The following is a 15,499-nucleotide window of genomic DNA, read 5'->3' as shown; positions in this document are numbered from 1 at the left end:
CGGGAGAGGGGGAGAGACAGCGCGCGCGGGAGAGAGGGGGAGGAGAGAGGGGAGGGGGGAGAGACAGCGCGCGCGGGAGAGAGGGGGAGAGACAGCGGCGGCGTTAGAGGGGGGAGAGACAGCGCGCGCGGGAGAGAGGGGGAGAGACAGAGCGCGCGCGGGAGAGAGGGGGAGAGACAGCGCGCGCGGGAGAGAGGGGGAGAGACAGCGCGCGGGAGAGAGGGGGAGAGACAGCGCGCGCGGGCGGGAGAGAGGGGGAGAGACAGAGCTGCGCGGGGAGGGAGAGAGAGGGAGGAGAGAGAGCGCGCGCGCGCGCGCGGGAGAGAGGGGGAGAGAGAGAGCGCGCGCGGGAGAGAGGGGGAGAGAGAGAGGGCGCGCGAGAGAGAGGGGGAGAGAGAGAGCGCGCGCGCGGGAGAGAGGGGGAGAGAGAGCGCGCGCGCGGGAGAGAGGGGGAGAGAGCGAGCGCGCGGGAGAGAGGGGGAGAGAGCGAGCGCGCGGGAGAGAGGGGGAGAGACAGCGTGCGCGGGAGAGAGGGGGAGAGACAGCGCGCGCGGGAGAGAGGGGGAGAGACAGAGCGCGCGCGGGAGAGAGGGGGAGAGACAGAGCGCGCGAGCGGGAGAGAGGGGGAGAGACAGAGCGCGCGAGCGGGAGAGAGGGGGAGAGACAGAGCGCGCGCGCGGGAGAGAGGGGGAGAGACAGAGCGCGCGCGGGAGAGAGGGGGGGAGAGACAGAGCGCGCGCGGGAGAGAGGGGGAGAGACAGAGCGCGCGCGCGAGAGAGGGGGAGAGACAGAGCGCGCGCGGGGGAGAGAGGGGGAGAGACAGCGCGCGCGCGGGAGAGAGGGGGGGAGAGGCAGCGCGCGCGGGAGAGAGGGGGAGAGAGCGCGCGAGAGAGAGGGGGAGAGAGAGCGCGCGCGTGGGGGAGAGAGGGGGAGACAGCGCGCGGGAGAGAGGGGGAGACAGAGCGCGCGCGCGGGAGAGAGGGGGAGACAGAGCGCGCGCGGGAGAGAGGGGGAGAGACAGAGCGCGCGCGGGAGAGAGACAGAGCGCGCGCGGGAGAGAGGGGGAGAGAGCGCGCGCGGGAGAGAGAGGGAGAGAGCGCGCGCGTGGGAGAGAGGGGGAGAGCGCGCGCGGGGGAGAGAGGGGGAGAGCGCGCGCGGGAGAGAGGGGGAGAGACAGAGCGCGCACGGGAGAGAGGGGGAGAGACAGAGCGCGCGCGGGAGAGAGGGGGAGAGACAGCATGCGGGAGAGAGGGGAAGAGACAGCGCGCGCGCGGGAGAGAGAGAGAGCGCAAGGTGTGGGACCGATGTACTGCAAAAAAATGCCCGTGTGAACAGGCTTTAGGACTAATAGATAATAAATTAATAAATAGCCATGTGATAAGGGGGCTGTCAGAAGAGGCTTAGATACGAGGTAATCACAGAGCTAAAAAGTGTATTAATATAACAATGTTCGCTGGGAAAACTGGGGAATGAGTAATAAAGGAATTATCTATCTTTTTAAACAATAAAATTTTTGGAGTAGACTTTTATTTCTCATTAAACAGCAATGACATTAAATCTTCATGTTTTCTCTCTGCTTGCTATCAGAGTTATACATCTTTTAAGAAACCATTTAATTTAAACATTGATAAAGGTCTGTGAAATAGTAGGGCGGTAAAGTAAATGCAGAATGAGGAACAAATAATAGGAATTACTTTCAGTGTGCAGTGAAGTGATGTTTTTATTGCAGGACTGTACCTGTCTGAGAGGGACGCCAGTGAAATCAATAAGCCAAGATAAAGAGTCGACTTCCAGCATTTATCCACACTGGGTGAGGACTAGACTTCAATTTTGCTCTACAGATACATCACCCATGGTCACTAACTCCCTTAATTTGGCAAGATGGACTAACCCTCTGCAAAATGCTGATTCTCAGCATCATGACCCACTGTAAAGTCACTAATGGCTTTTTCATTTAAATTTTCATTAGTCACGTGTCAGAGCAATTATATAGACCATCTCACTGATTAATATGTAATTAAATTGATCAGTTCATCATGTCATCTCAAGTTGTTTAAAATGCATATTGTACAAAAAGCTCCCACACATTCTCTTGTTAAAACTAATACAAAATGTGAGTAGTTTAACAGTGAGCTGGTGTCATAAACTTGCATATTAAGACGCAATGCACTTTGAGATTGTCCTATACATGTTAATAAATCATTCAAGGGAGGATAGTGAGCATCATACCTCCCTAGTATCTCCCAATTTTAGTCATTTGATGTTGCAGTTCATGTTCTGGACCAAGATGTAAGTTATTAGCTTCCTTGACATTCCAAAACCCTTGTTTAGAAGTGGCAGTTTGTTTAGTCTGTATATGTATATGTGTGTGTATATATATGTATATATGTATATGTTTGGGGAAATTACATAAGCCTGTGCACCCTCCATTTTTTCACAGTTGTTTGATTGTGAGCCTGCATTGTGTGGCTGTTTAGGGACCCAGGTTTATTGGAAGAAACCTTGACGAGGTACCTGGGATTTTCCCATTTGGCCAGATGTGGTAACTAAAAGCATGGCTGCTTTTTATCTTAGTTGAGAGCTTGTGAGTGAGTGCTGGACTTTTTCTGTGTGTTTATATTAAAATATATATTTTTTTGTAATTTTCCCTGTTTGGGCCTTGCACCCAAGCCTGACTGGGGTTAACTTCCTGTGACTGTGGTGACAGTGCAGCTTCCTGAGAGTGCTGGTTTGCACCCAGGGCTGTGCATGTTGCAGGGTCATAGGATGTGTACCCGGTCTGGCCTGAGAGTGCTGACCCCACCCCATGTTTTGTGTATATATATATATATATATATATACAGGGAGTGCAGAATTATTAGGCAAATGAGTATTTTGACCACATCATCCTCTTTATGCATGTTGTCTTACTCCAAGCTGTATAGGCTCGAAAGCCTACTACCAATTAAGCATATTAGGTGATGTGCATCTCTGTAATGAGAAGGGGTGTGGTCTAATGACATCAACACCCTATATCAGGTGTGCATAATTATTAGGCAACTTCCTTTCCTTTGGCAAAATGGGTCAAAAGAAGGACTTGACAGGCTCAGAAAAGTCAAAAATAGTGAGATATCTTGCAGAGGGATGCAGCACTCTTAAAATTGCAAAGCTTCTGAAGCGTGATCATCAAACAATCAAGCGTTTCATTCAAAATAGTCAACAGGGTCGCAAGAAGCATGTGGAAAAACCAAGGCGCAAAATAACTGCCCATGAACTGAGAAAAGTCAAGCGTTGCAGCTGCCAAGATGCCACTTGCCACCAGTTTGGCCATATTTCAGAGCTGCAACATCACTGGAGTGCCCAAAAGCACAAGGTGTGCAATACTCAGAGACATGGCCAAGGTAAGAAAGGCTGAAAGACGACCACCACTGAACAAGACACACAAGCTGAAACGTCAAGACTGGGCCAAGAAATATCTCAAGACTGATTTTTCTAAGGTTTTATGGACTGATGAAATGAGAGTGAGTCTGGATGGGCCCGTGGCTGGATTGGTAAAGGGCAGAGAGCTCCAGTCCGACTCAGACGCCAGCAAGGTGGAGGTGGAGTACTGGTTTGGGCTGGTATCATCAAAGATGAGCTTGTGGGGCCTTTTCGGGTTGAGGATGGAGTCAAGCTCAACTCCCAGTCCTACTGCCAGTTTCTGGAAGACACCTTCTTCAAGCAGTGGTACAGGAAGAAGTCTGCATCCTTCAAGAAAAACATGATTTTCATGCAGGACAATGCTCCATCACACGCGTCCAAGTACTCCACAGCGTGGCTGGCAAGAAAGGGTATAAAAGAAGAAAATCTAATGACATGGCCTCCTTGTTCACCTGATCTGAACCCCATTGAGAACCTGTGGTCCATCATCAAATGTGAGATTTACAAGGAGGGAAAACAGTACACCTCTCTGAACAGTGTCTGGGAGGCTGTGGTTGCTGCTGCACGCAATGTTGATGGTGAACAGATCAAAACACTGACAGAATCCATGGATGGCAGGCTTTTGAGTGTCCTTGCAAAGAAAGGTGGCTATATTGGTCACTGATTTGTTTTTGTTTTGTTTTTGAATGTCAGAAATGTATATTTGTGAATGTTGAGATGTTATATTGGTTTCACTGGTAAAAATAAATAATTGAAATGGGTATATATTTGTTTTTTGTTAAGTTGCCTAATAATTATGCACAGTAATAGTCACCTGCACACACAGATATCCCCCTAAAATAGCTATAACTAAAAACAAACTAAAAACTACTTCCAAAACTATTCAGCTTTGATATTAATGAGTTTTTTGGGTTCATTGAGAACATGGTTGTTGTTCAATAATAAAATTAATCCTCAAAAATACAACTTGCCTAATAATTCTGCACTCCCTGTATATATATATATATATATTCATACATATTTCTAAGTATTGGTCTTTGTACAGACAAATATAAGATTAGGAACATACAGAGACTTAGTGTGTGTATAGAGATTGATACGATTATGAAATCCTCTCACTGCAAGCCCAGCCCATTTGATTGGGTTGTAATTTCAGTTAGCATAAAAAAGATTTCATATACCTGTACATAAAAAAGGTATATTCCTTAAATTGTATACTCTGCAGCTAGAATAACAAGTAATTGGCAACACATTAAGGGGAAAACTATATAACAGTACATAATTCCTTTAACATGTAAGTCCTGCTTACTTTAATGAAGAAGAGCCTGCTGAGGTGTTGCACAGGGCTGTCTCTCTTTTGACCTAAGCTTTGTAAAGGCCTTTCAGCAGTATGTGGGGGTGCAGCATTTGCTGATGATATATTATTAGCAATGTGCACTGCTAAAATAATATAAAGTGCATCTGTAGCTGAAACCATATGGTCACAGAAACTCATAACTTGGTATCTGAAGCCTTTTTATGTCTAACATGCTATTTTCTCATTTATTGCCAGGCATGTGAACTGCCTCAGTGCTGGATTCCTCCCGGACCAGGAGGGCAGGATTTGCTAGTAAACTCCTCTCAAGCATCCGCCTATGAACTGAAAGATGAGCTTGGTATGGTGTTTTTGTATATTTATATCCTGCTGCTCCAGGTTATTGTTAATGTATATTATAGCTTTAAAGCAGGGGTTGACGAATTTGTTTAAAATCTAGGGCCACCCCATAAGTTTAGGTGTCAAAAACCTTTGGCCATCCCTATGAAATATTTATAATGTGTGTGTGTATACATATATATTAATTAAACACACACATACATTATATAATATCATTATAGAAACATTTCATATAGTTTTGTTTTCATTATATAATAACAACAAAAGTTAGATTTGTGTTTTAATGCTGCAAGCATAGAAAGGATCCAGCTGTACCATACTAAATTTAAGGTGCAGCTGGTGGCAGCCTGCATTGGGACATGGGGGCCACCCATGGGTGTCTTGGGGACGCTTAACAAGGGCACCAGAATCTAACATTTAGGCACCAGTGGCTCCCTAGCACCTGTTGAGCCCTGTGTTAAAGGGAGGTGGGCACAACTTCAACAGAATGGGTACTGCTCACTATACTATTGTTTTGTTTTTTTCCCCTGTGCCTGCAGCTTCTCTTCTTTACAGCTGTATTGTGCACTTCCAGTTAGCAAACACAATACACAGTGAAATGTTTATATTTTAGCAGTTTTATTCCTTGTTTTAAAGTTACATGACATATCTAACAAAAAAGGCCACATGCGTAATATAGAGCAGTTCAGCCAATGCAAAAATGTAAAGCTACCGCCCTGTATTATGCACTCTAAACAGAAATACACAATACAGCTGTAAGAAAGCTGTCCGTGTCACTGATCTGTGAATGCACACCACGTCTGTCACATGGCCTGATGATCAATGTAGTGCAGATTTCACAGGGTCTAAACTCACTGAATGCTCAAAAGAAAAAGGGCAGCACTCTCTAGCACTGAGATCTCTCTCATTTCTGTATCTTAATGAGAGACAAGCCTAGTGCAATATAGTACTGCATGATATGAGAGTTTTGTTATACTTTTGTATTTTTCATTACTTTATACTTCAGTATTATTACATTTAAGCTTTACACTTGTATTTTATATTTTAATAGATTTAGATCATCCAGCAGTATTTTTTTTTACAAATTCTGATTATGTTTTGAAAGTTTCTGGGTTACTTTAACAAATTAGGATCATACTTTGTATATTTCTGTGAATCTTTTACAAATTGCATTGCACTTTGTATTTGCTCCATTGTAAACTAAAACTGACAATTTCAGAAAATGGGACAGGGCAGTTCCCTGTGCTGAACAGGGGAGTTCCCAAGGTAGGTCTGAAGCTCTATCACAATTCTTGTAAAATGATGTATTTTAAACAAGCTGGTGTCACTGATTTATTTCGCCAGCTGTATGCAGGTGAAGTTTATTAAAAATTCACAATACACTTATTTTAACTAACAGAAAAGTAATTGTGACAAAATATAGACAAAAGCAAGTAAAATTGTAGTGAAAACATTTCAATTTAATTTGTAATTAATGCAAACTGAGCTTTTATATCAGCCCCATGTGTTCTCCAGTTACCTTCTCTCTTCCATGTGAAATTGTGTATCCCAGGGAGCTTCATCTCTCATATCTCTGAAACTTCCAGGTTCTGCCATTTTTCTTAGAAATTCAGGGAGTTTAGCGAGCCCCTGTGAAGTCTGCAGTATAATTTCTCTCCAAACTAGAGAATGTTGATTATCTGGCCTATAGAAAGTAATAAAGCTCTCTGGGAAACTGAAGCATCAGCCTAGTGAAAGCGTAATCAGAAAGCTTAATCAGAATTTGTAAAATTACAATCCTGAATACACTGCTGTATTCAAAATAAAATAGAAAGTGCAAAGTTTAAATGTAATAAAATGTAATCTGAAGTGCAAAGTAAAATAGAATAGAAAGAACAAAGTGTAAATGCAGCAGAACTGTCATGTCATACAGTGCTATATTGCACTTGTTTCTCCTTCACATACATAAATGCAGGGAAGCCCCTTGGAGATTTAAAGCACAATCTGCCTTTAAAGAATTTCACTAGGGATCTCGTAGTGGTGGAGGATCATTTTTAGATCATCTCACCTAAGCAGAGAGCTTTCAATCATCAGACCCACAGAGTCCAAGAATACCTAAATTCCAAGATGTCAGCTCCCATTGTAAAGATAGAAAGCTTCATCCAATGCCACCTTTAAAGGGATAAAACGAGAGAATGACTTTAAATAGAGCTGCTGGCACAGGAGGAAAACTATAGCATGGTGACTAAAAACCTAGCTATTGTAGTTGTGCCCAACAGTGTAATCTCCCTTTAACATATTGAATAATGAAGATTTTTTTTTTTTTTTTTTTTTTAATTTTTTATTGAGGTTTTGAAATAAGTGGTACAAGCAAGTTATTACACAAAACATAAAGCCAAGCACAAAATTGACAGTGCACCATAAAATATCGTCTATTAACACACAGATTGCTTGGAAATATAAATAGAATTTAAACATTGAACCTCAGTTTTTCTGATATAGAGTGATCTCCTGAAATACAATAATGTATGATATAGAATTAAATTGTGTTCCCCAAAGAACTAACGAGGCCTCTCTTGGACCTCCTGAAGTGTAATGTAGACAAGCTGGGGGACTTTAAGGAGAAAAAAGAAAAAAATAACAAGTAGGCCACTCTTGGGCCTAAGGATTGAAGTATTATGATAACTTCATGGAGAACAAATGTGAGATACTGATAGGAATGGAAAGTACAATAAAAAATAACACAAAAGGGAGCACCTCCAACCCAACATATGAATAACAACATACCAATCAAGTGATATCTCCTTGCATATTCAGAAAAAATAGTACTAACATAAAGGTCAATTATTATGTTATTTCCCAATGATATAGAAGGACATATAGTACCAGCAGTCAGACACTGACCTGGTAAGGTAGTAAACTTGCCGTTTAGCATAGAGGCAAAGTACATATGGTAGGAATTATTTCTGACAAGGGCAAAGATTATGTGGCCCAGGGGTGACATGTAAGCAGAAGTCTCATAAAGAGAAGTGCTGAATTAGTCATAATTCTCATATATAGGGTGATACTCCCATCTTTAGACTTAGATGTTCCTCTTTATATTCTGGGCAGATGTGAATGAAAATTAATTATTACCCTATAGCAGCTGATAGGCGGGAATTAGGGATTGACCCTCAATACACCATCATAACATGGGCTCCTGGAGACTCGCATCCCGGCCCCAGGCTCCCAGGTTGGGCCCTAAAAATTAATAAATTCTGACCCCTAAGGGGCAAATGTGATCCTATCTGCCAATAACACAATTAACCTGAGGGAGTTGAGGGGCATAAGTGGGAATTATAGGTATATAGTAAATACTAATCTAATTTTAAAAAGGGATAACTCCCTTCTATAAGTCATGCATAAAGTGTATACATTGCAGCATTGAAAACCCACCTTAAAAGTCGTTAACCCACCGCTATACACATTAATTAAAATATAAGAAGAGAAGTAAATCAATGACGGTGACCAGGGTTGCAGGCAGAGAGGGTCTGTTAGTTCTTATTAGTAAGTATGGGACACACATAGAGTATAACTGTAATTGCCCTGTGATCAATTTTAATAAACAAACCATGTATGCCAATTCTTTAACTCTCTCCCCAATGCCCAGCAATCCTGGGCAACAACAGAATAAGGCACATTAGCTAGTATAAATCTCAGAGCTATTTAGCTAAACAGGCAGTCATGTCTCCGATAATTGCTATGTGTAGTGTTAGAGATAGACCAGAAAGAGGACAATTCAAGTATGCTGCAATAATTTGTTAAAACAAGCAGATAGGAAAATGAGCATGGTAGTAGGCATAGCAAATTGTGTCCCTCATAAAAGCCTATAACGATAAGTGTCTATAACAACTTCACAGTCAAATCAAAGAGCAGCTGATGAAATAATAACATTGGTGTACTGAAGTCACTGGGAGTATATTATGGGCCAAAATTATGGCATAACACCTGTTATCGATATCGTTACTTGCCTCATATATGGTTGTAAAGATGTAAGAGTAAAAGTTGCTATTCAAAAACCCCCAAGTATTAAGCATTTTACTAACATGCTGGCCAAAATCAGAGTGTCCAGAGCAAATTAAGTCCCCAGGGTAAGCGGGGCTCAGTGCAGTAGCGGCTTATACTCTAGCCCACCCCTGATTTTTCTGGTGACTGTCTCAATGGCCGGGGCGCAGGGCTGCATGAAAACGGAGGTATCTTCCTCGGCTCTTCACCTACTTGCTGCTTGTTCATCTGGACTGGCGATGCCGCTTCTCCATGATCCCTTTGGGGTATCAGATGCTCCGTTGTGTGTTGAATAATGAAGATTTGATATAAATTTGTGTAAGAGATGCGGACTAGTCTGTAACTGACGAGTTAATGAATCTAAAATTTTATAACACAAGTCACTAATGAGTAGGAATATTGTAGCCTGTAATCGTATATAAAATGCCAAATAAATCTGAAATGAATATAAAATGTACTATGAATGAATATAAGGTAGACAGAAGATATAAAAAAACATCCGTAAGAGTTTTTTTAATGAGAATACAAAATGTAAAAAGAAACCAATAAAGAGTATAATAGAGAAAGAAAAAAAAAACTACTGCTCTGGAATCATATACAAGTGGTAATAGATGTAAAATACTCTAAAAGTTTAATTTGTCAGTGCAGCCACTAATATAATATCCAGTGGGAAAGCCAACACATTTTATACTTCCTCAGTGCTGATAAATAGTAATCCTTCATGGCTGGCTTTTAGTCAGTCATTTCTCATAGCATTAAAATTGGGCATATAGCCATTTAGCCCACAGGGAACAGTTACATAGTTATGGATGTTTTATGCAGCTGACAGGGTTATCTATTGTTGTACGTGTTGAAGGTTAGGAATCGGCTATAAAGCAAATGGCGTCTTGCTCAGATATATTGCTGCTGATGCACAGGTAGTGGCTTTAATGCAATGTGCAGGTATGAAAGCCATCTCCTCCAGATCCTCACCTGATGTGGAATCCTGTGCTGGGAGCTTATTTTGTTATTGTCTCTTGGTCTGAGTTCAGTACGACAAATCCATTCCCCCCCCCCCCCCACACTTACCATTACCCAAACCTTTCATTGCTGCTCTCATAGCCACTGACTGCAGTTTTTAGTGTATTTCTGGCTTAGCTCCATTTTTCCTTAGTTCTGGTATCTTGAGTGAACATTTTAGGCTGTAGCGTAGAGAACCTTGAGCATGATTAAGGTCCGCAGTATTTAGCTCTGATTTGTAAGGTTGTTTTGTTTTCCAATTATTTTTTTATTAGTCAGGTACCATAGCTGTGGGAATTAGCTTTATTTTTTGTTCATGCATTTATAGGTAAAGGCTTTGGGAATCTAACTACAGTCTACCTCGCCAGACATACTCCTACTGGGACTCTGGTTACTGTGCGCCTCACAGATTTGGAAAACTGTTCTGATGACCATCTGACAATTTTACAGGTAAAACCATAATCTTAATAAAATCAGAATAGCTGACTTTCTTTAAAAGGTAAATATTTAATTCATGGTCTATTATTGCTATTTTTTTTTTTTTTAAAGTAAGGTGCAAACCTTCTTAAATTATCGTTCCTTTCATTTACTTTTACTAAACTTAATTTTGGATTTTGTTTGCAAGAACTAAGAAAAAAAAAAAAGAAGTGACTAGCTAGGGGATACATAGTAAGTATTAATAATGAATGGGTCCTGGAGCATATAATAATATTGCACCCTTGTATAATAAGTAAATCACAAGTTTTTGTGGGGGGTTATATTTGTTTTTTAGTTTTGTTTTTTTTGCAGACGGTAATTTTATATCTTTAATTAATATTTCAAATATTTTGTAAAGGGATACTAAACCCAATTTTTTTTTCTTTCATGATTCAGATAGAGCTTGCTGATTGGTGGCTACATTTAGTGCTGAACAGAAAATGAGCCTGCTCCTAAGCTTACATATATGCTTTTTCAAATAAAGATGGCAAAATAACTAAAAAAAAATTATAATAGGAGTAAATTAGAAAGTTGCTTAAAATTGCTCTATTTGAATGATGAAAGAAAAGAATGTCCAGTTTATGATCATACAATTAAGGAAATAAAACATACAACACTTTTATTCTTATTGAAGTAGATGAAAACACTAAAACCAATCGGTCATACAGTAGCTTCCTTATTTGTCTGCATTCTCAACTATGTAGTCATTCATTATCCTATGATCTCTGATGATGGCAGTTACTGACATATGTGGCAAGGTTAGGCTTGTGTCTGCAGTGAGCTCTTACAAATTTTTAGAACAGGGAAAACTCCATGATTTTCAGACATAATTGCTGGGAAATGGGACAAAAAATAAAAAATAAACCTATAATACAAAGTCTTATTGAACATTATGTCCATTTTAATGTTTTCTGACTTTAATAGCTTGGCTAGTGTAACCTATTCATATATTTATTACTGTCCGTAAAACACGGAAATATTTCAAGTTTGGTCTGGTCTGCCGGCTGTTTTGGAATCCAAACAGAAGAAACCACAGAAGCTCTGTAGCTTGCGTATGTGCCTTCAGTATACATCTGGATTAGCAGGCAAGAATTGTTAGAACATTAAATGTGTGTTTTTAATTCACTATCAGATAGATTACGAGTTTTGCGTTATGAGTGAAAAAGCATCATTATGCTTCATAACGCTGCTTTTTCCCTAACACCGCTATTACAAGTCTTGTCGGTATAGCTGTATTGCACACCTTTTTGGCCGTCACGCAACGTCAGTACCGCACTTTTTAAAAAGTCCTTTTTCAATGAGACTTCCATAGCGCCGGCATTACGAGTTTGCCTAGGAGGTCAAAAAGTGAGCGGTACACCCTATACTGACAAGATCCGTACCACCATCTAAAGTCAGTAGTTATGAGTTTAACGTTACAAATCTGTAGCATAAAACTCATAACTAAAGTGTTTAAAAAGTACACTAACACCCATAAACTACCTATTAACCCCTAAACCGAGGCCCTCCCGCATCGCAAACACTATAATAAATTTATTAACCCCCTAATCTGCCGCTCCGGACATCGCCACCACTAAATAAAACTATTAACCCCTATTCCGCCTCTCCCCGACATTGTCGCCACTATAATAAATGTATTAACCCCTAAACCACCGCCCTCCCGCATTGCAAACACTTGTTAAAGATTATTAACCCCTAATCTGCCGTCCGCCCAAACCGCCGCTATAATAAACCTATTAACCACTAAACCGCAAGCCCCCCCACAACGAAATATACTAAAATAAATTATTAACCCCTAAACCTCTGACCTCCCACATCACTAACTCTACATAAATGTATTAAACCCTAAGTCTAACCCTAACATAACCTTAAGCCTAACACCCCCTTACTTAAATATAATTAAAATAAAGCTAAATAAACCTACAATTATTACCTAAATAATTCCTATTTAAAGTTAAGGTAAAGTTAGCATAATCTCTATAAACTATAGCATTATGTGTGCTAATTAAATATAAGTTTCATTCATCACTTTCTATATTTTTGAGTTAAAATAGAGTTATTACCTTTCTAAAGTTAGTTAGATGCGTTCCCAAATTCAGCCGAGAAAAAAAAAAAAATTCACACTAGGTCACGTTTTTTTCTAGACCAATTGATATTCTGGCCGTTGAGAACAATGCACGCTCCCGTTTCACACATGAGAAGGTTTTCAATACTGAAAATTAGTGCATGCGCAGAAAAAAAAGCAGGCTCGCCGATTATCGCATGCGCAGTGGAAAGAACCAACCCGAGTATCGCATAACCAACTCGAGTAGCGCATGCGCAACTGAATTATTTAATCGTGAACGCGCATATGAGAGACGTGGAGAGCGGTCCCAACTGCTCTCCACGTCTCTCATATGCGCGTTCACAACTTTAACACGGAAGAAGGGCTTGGGAGGAGTCAGAAACCAAAACGGTAGGAAATTTAAAATTAAAAAAATGTGGTAAAATATGGGAGTAATTGCTAAAATAACCTAGCGACTAGATTAAGGTTAATATGATATATGCTTGGTTGCCTTCAATAGGAAATAACTTTACCTTCACTTTATAACTAAATACAAACTTACCTGTAAAATAAAACCTAAGCTAGCTACAATATAACTAATAGTTATAATGTAGCTATCTTAGGTTTTATTTTTAGTTCACAGGTAAGTTTGTATTTATTTTAACATTAACTATTTAATAACTACCTTGCTAAAATAAATACAAAGTTACCTGTAAAATAAAACCTAACCTGCCTTACACTAAAAACTAACATTACAATAAAATAAAATTAATTAAATTATTAAAATACAATTTTCTAAATTACAAAAAAAATTTAATTATCAAATATAAAAACGAATTACTCCTAATCTTATAGCCCATCAAAATAAAAAAGCCCCCCCAAAATAAAAAAAACCCTAGCCTACACTAAACTGCCAATTTCCCTTTAAAAGGTCCTTTTGTGGGGCATTGCCCCAAAGAAATCGGCTCTTTTACCAATGAAAAGGGCATTTGGATGGGCATTGCCCTTAAAAGGGCATTTAGCTCTTTTACATTGCCCAAACCCTAGGCTAAAAAAAAAAACACCCAAAAAACCCTTAAAAAACCTAACACTAACTCCCAACGATCCACTTTCAGTTATCGAAGTCCGGACATCCAGCCGGCGAAGTCTTCGTCCAGGCGGCCTCTTCCATCTTCATCCAGCCAGCAAAGTCCTCATCCAGACGGCAAGAAGTCTACATCTAGACGGCATCTTCTATCTTTATCCATCCGGCGCGGAGCGGGTCCATCTTCAAAACATCCGGCGCGGAGAATCCTCTTCTTACGATCGTCGCTGGAAAATGAAGTTTTCCTTTAAGTGACGTCATCCAAGATGGCATCCCTTACATTCCTATTGGCTGAAAGATTTATATCAGCCAATAGGAATTAAAGGGGAAAAAATCCTATTGGCTGTTGCAATCAGCCAAAAGGATTGAGCTTTCATCCTATTGGCTGATCCAATCAGCCAATAGGAATGAGCTCTCATTCCTATTGGCTGATTGGATCAGCCAGTAGGATGAAAGCTCAATCCTATTGGCTGATTGCAACAGCCAATAGGATTTTTCCCCCTTTAATTCCTTTTGGCCGATAGAAATCTTTCAGCCGATAAGAATGTAAGGGACGCCATCTTGGATGACGTCACTTAAAGGGAAACTTCATTTTTCAGCCACGATCGTAAAAATCTTTCAGCCGATAAGAATGTAAGGGACGCCATCTTGGATGACGTCACTTAAAGGGAAACTTCATTTTTCAGCCACGATCGTAAGAAGAGGATGCCCCGCGCTGGATGTCTTGAAGATGGACCCGCGCCGTCTGGATGAAGATAGAAGATGCCGTCTGGATGAAGATAGAAGATGCCGTCTGGATGAAGATAGAAGATGCCGTCTGGATGAAGATGGAAGAGGCCGTTTGGATGAAGATGGAAGAGGCCGTCTGGATGATGACTTCACCGGCTGGATGAGGATGGATATCTGGACTTCGATAACTGTAAGTGGATCGTCGGGGATTAGTGTTAGGTTTTTTGGGTGTTTTTTTTTTTTTAGCTTAGGGTTTGGGCAATATAAAAGAGCTAAATGGTTAGCTTAGGTTTATTTAGATAGGTTTTTATTTGGGGGGGTTGGGTGGTGGGTTTTACTGTTGGGTGTTTGTAATTTTTTATTTTTTTTTACAGGTAAAAGAGCTGATTTCTTTGGGGCAATGCCCCACAAAAGGCCCTTTTAAGGGCCATTGGCAGTTCAGTGTAGGCTAGAGGTTTTTTTTTATTTTGAGGGGGGGGGGGTATTTTGATAGGGCTATTAGATTAGGAGTAATTCATTTTTATTTTTGATAATTTCATTTTTTGTAATTTAGTGCTTATTATTTTTTTTTGTAATTTAGAAAAGTGTATTTTAATCATTTAATTTTTATTTTATTGTAATGTTAGTTTTTAGTGTTAGGTTAGGTTTTATTTTACAGGTAACTTTATTATTTTAACTAGGTAGTTATTAAATAGTTAATAACTATTTACTAACTAGTGTACCTAGTTAAAATAAATACAATCTTACCTGTGAAATAAAAATAAAACCTAAGATAACTACAATATAACTATTAGTTATATTGTAGCTAGCTTAGGTTTTATTTTACAGGTAAGTATGTATTTAGTTTTAAATAAGAATTATTTAGGTAATAATTGTAAGGTTTATTTAGATTTATTTTAATTATATTTAAGTTAGGGGGTGTTAGGGTTAGATTTAGGGTTACGGTTAAGTTTAGGGGTTAATATATTTATTTAGTGTTAGTGATGTTGGAGGCCAGAGGTTTAGGGGTTAATAACTTTAGTATAGTAGCGGCGACATTGGGGGTGGATTGGGCTTAATAACTGTAATGTAGGTGGCGGCGATGTTAAGC

At 40.2% G+C, this 15,499-nt stretch overlaps 1 protein-coding gene across 2 annotated transcripts in view; it reads left to right on the top strand.

Moving 5' to 3' along the window:
* The window catches only part of STRADB (STE20 related adaptor beta), an 82,634-nt gene that overhangs the window by 5,628 nt on the left and 61,507 nt on the right, over positions 1–15,499 (top strand). For both annotated transcript variants that reach the window (XR_008400133.1, XM_053698699.1), the window contains exons 3-5: positions 1,730–1,810; positions 4,952–5,054; positions 10,404–10,525. Coding sequence is in view for 1 of the 2 variants with exons in the window: in XM_053698699.1 (XP_053554674.1) it covers positions 1,730–1,810; positions 4,952–5,054; positions 10,404–10,525 (306 nt within the window). In the remaining variant the exon portion in view is untranslated. The remainder of the gene's footprint in view (positions 1–1,729; positions 1,811–4,951; positions 5,055–10,403; positions 10,526–15,499) is intronic.

The sequence above is a fragment of the Bombina bombina genome, chromosome 1, assembly GCF_027579735.1.
Source record: "Bombina bombina isolate aBomBom1 chromosome 1, aBomBom1.pri, whole genome shotgun sequence".
Classification (NCBI taxonomy): Eukaryota; Metazoa; Chordata; class Amphibia; order Anura; family Bombinatoridae; genus Bombina; species Bombina bombina.
This window is presented reverse-complemented; position numbering and strand designations above follow the sequence as displayed.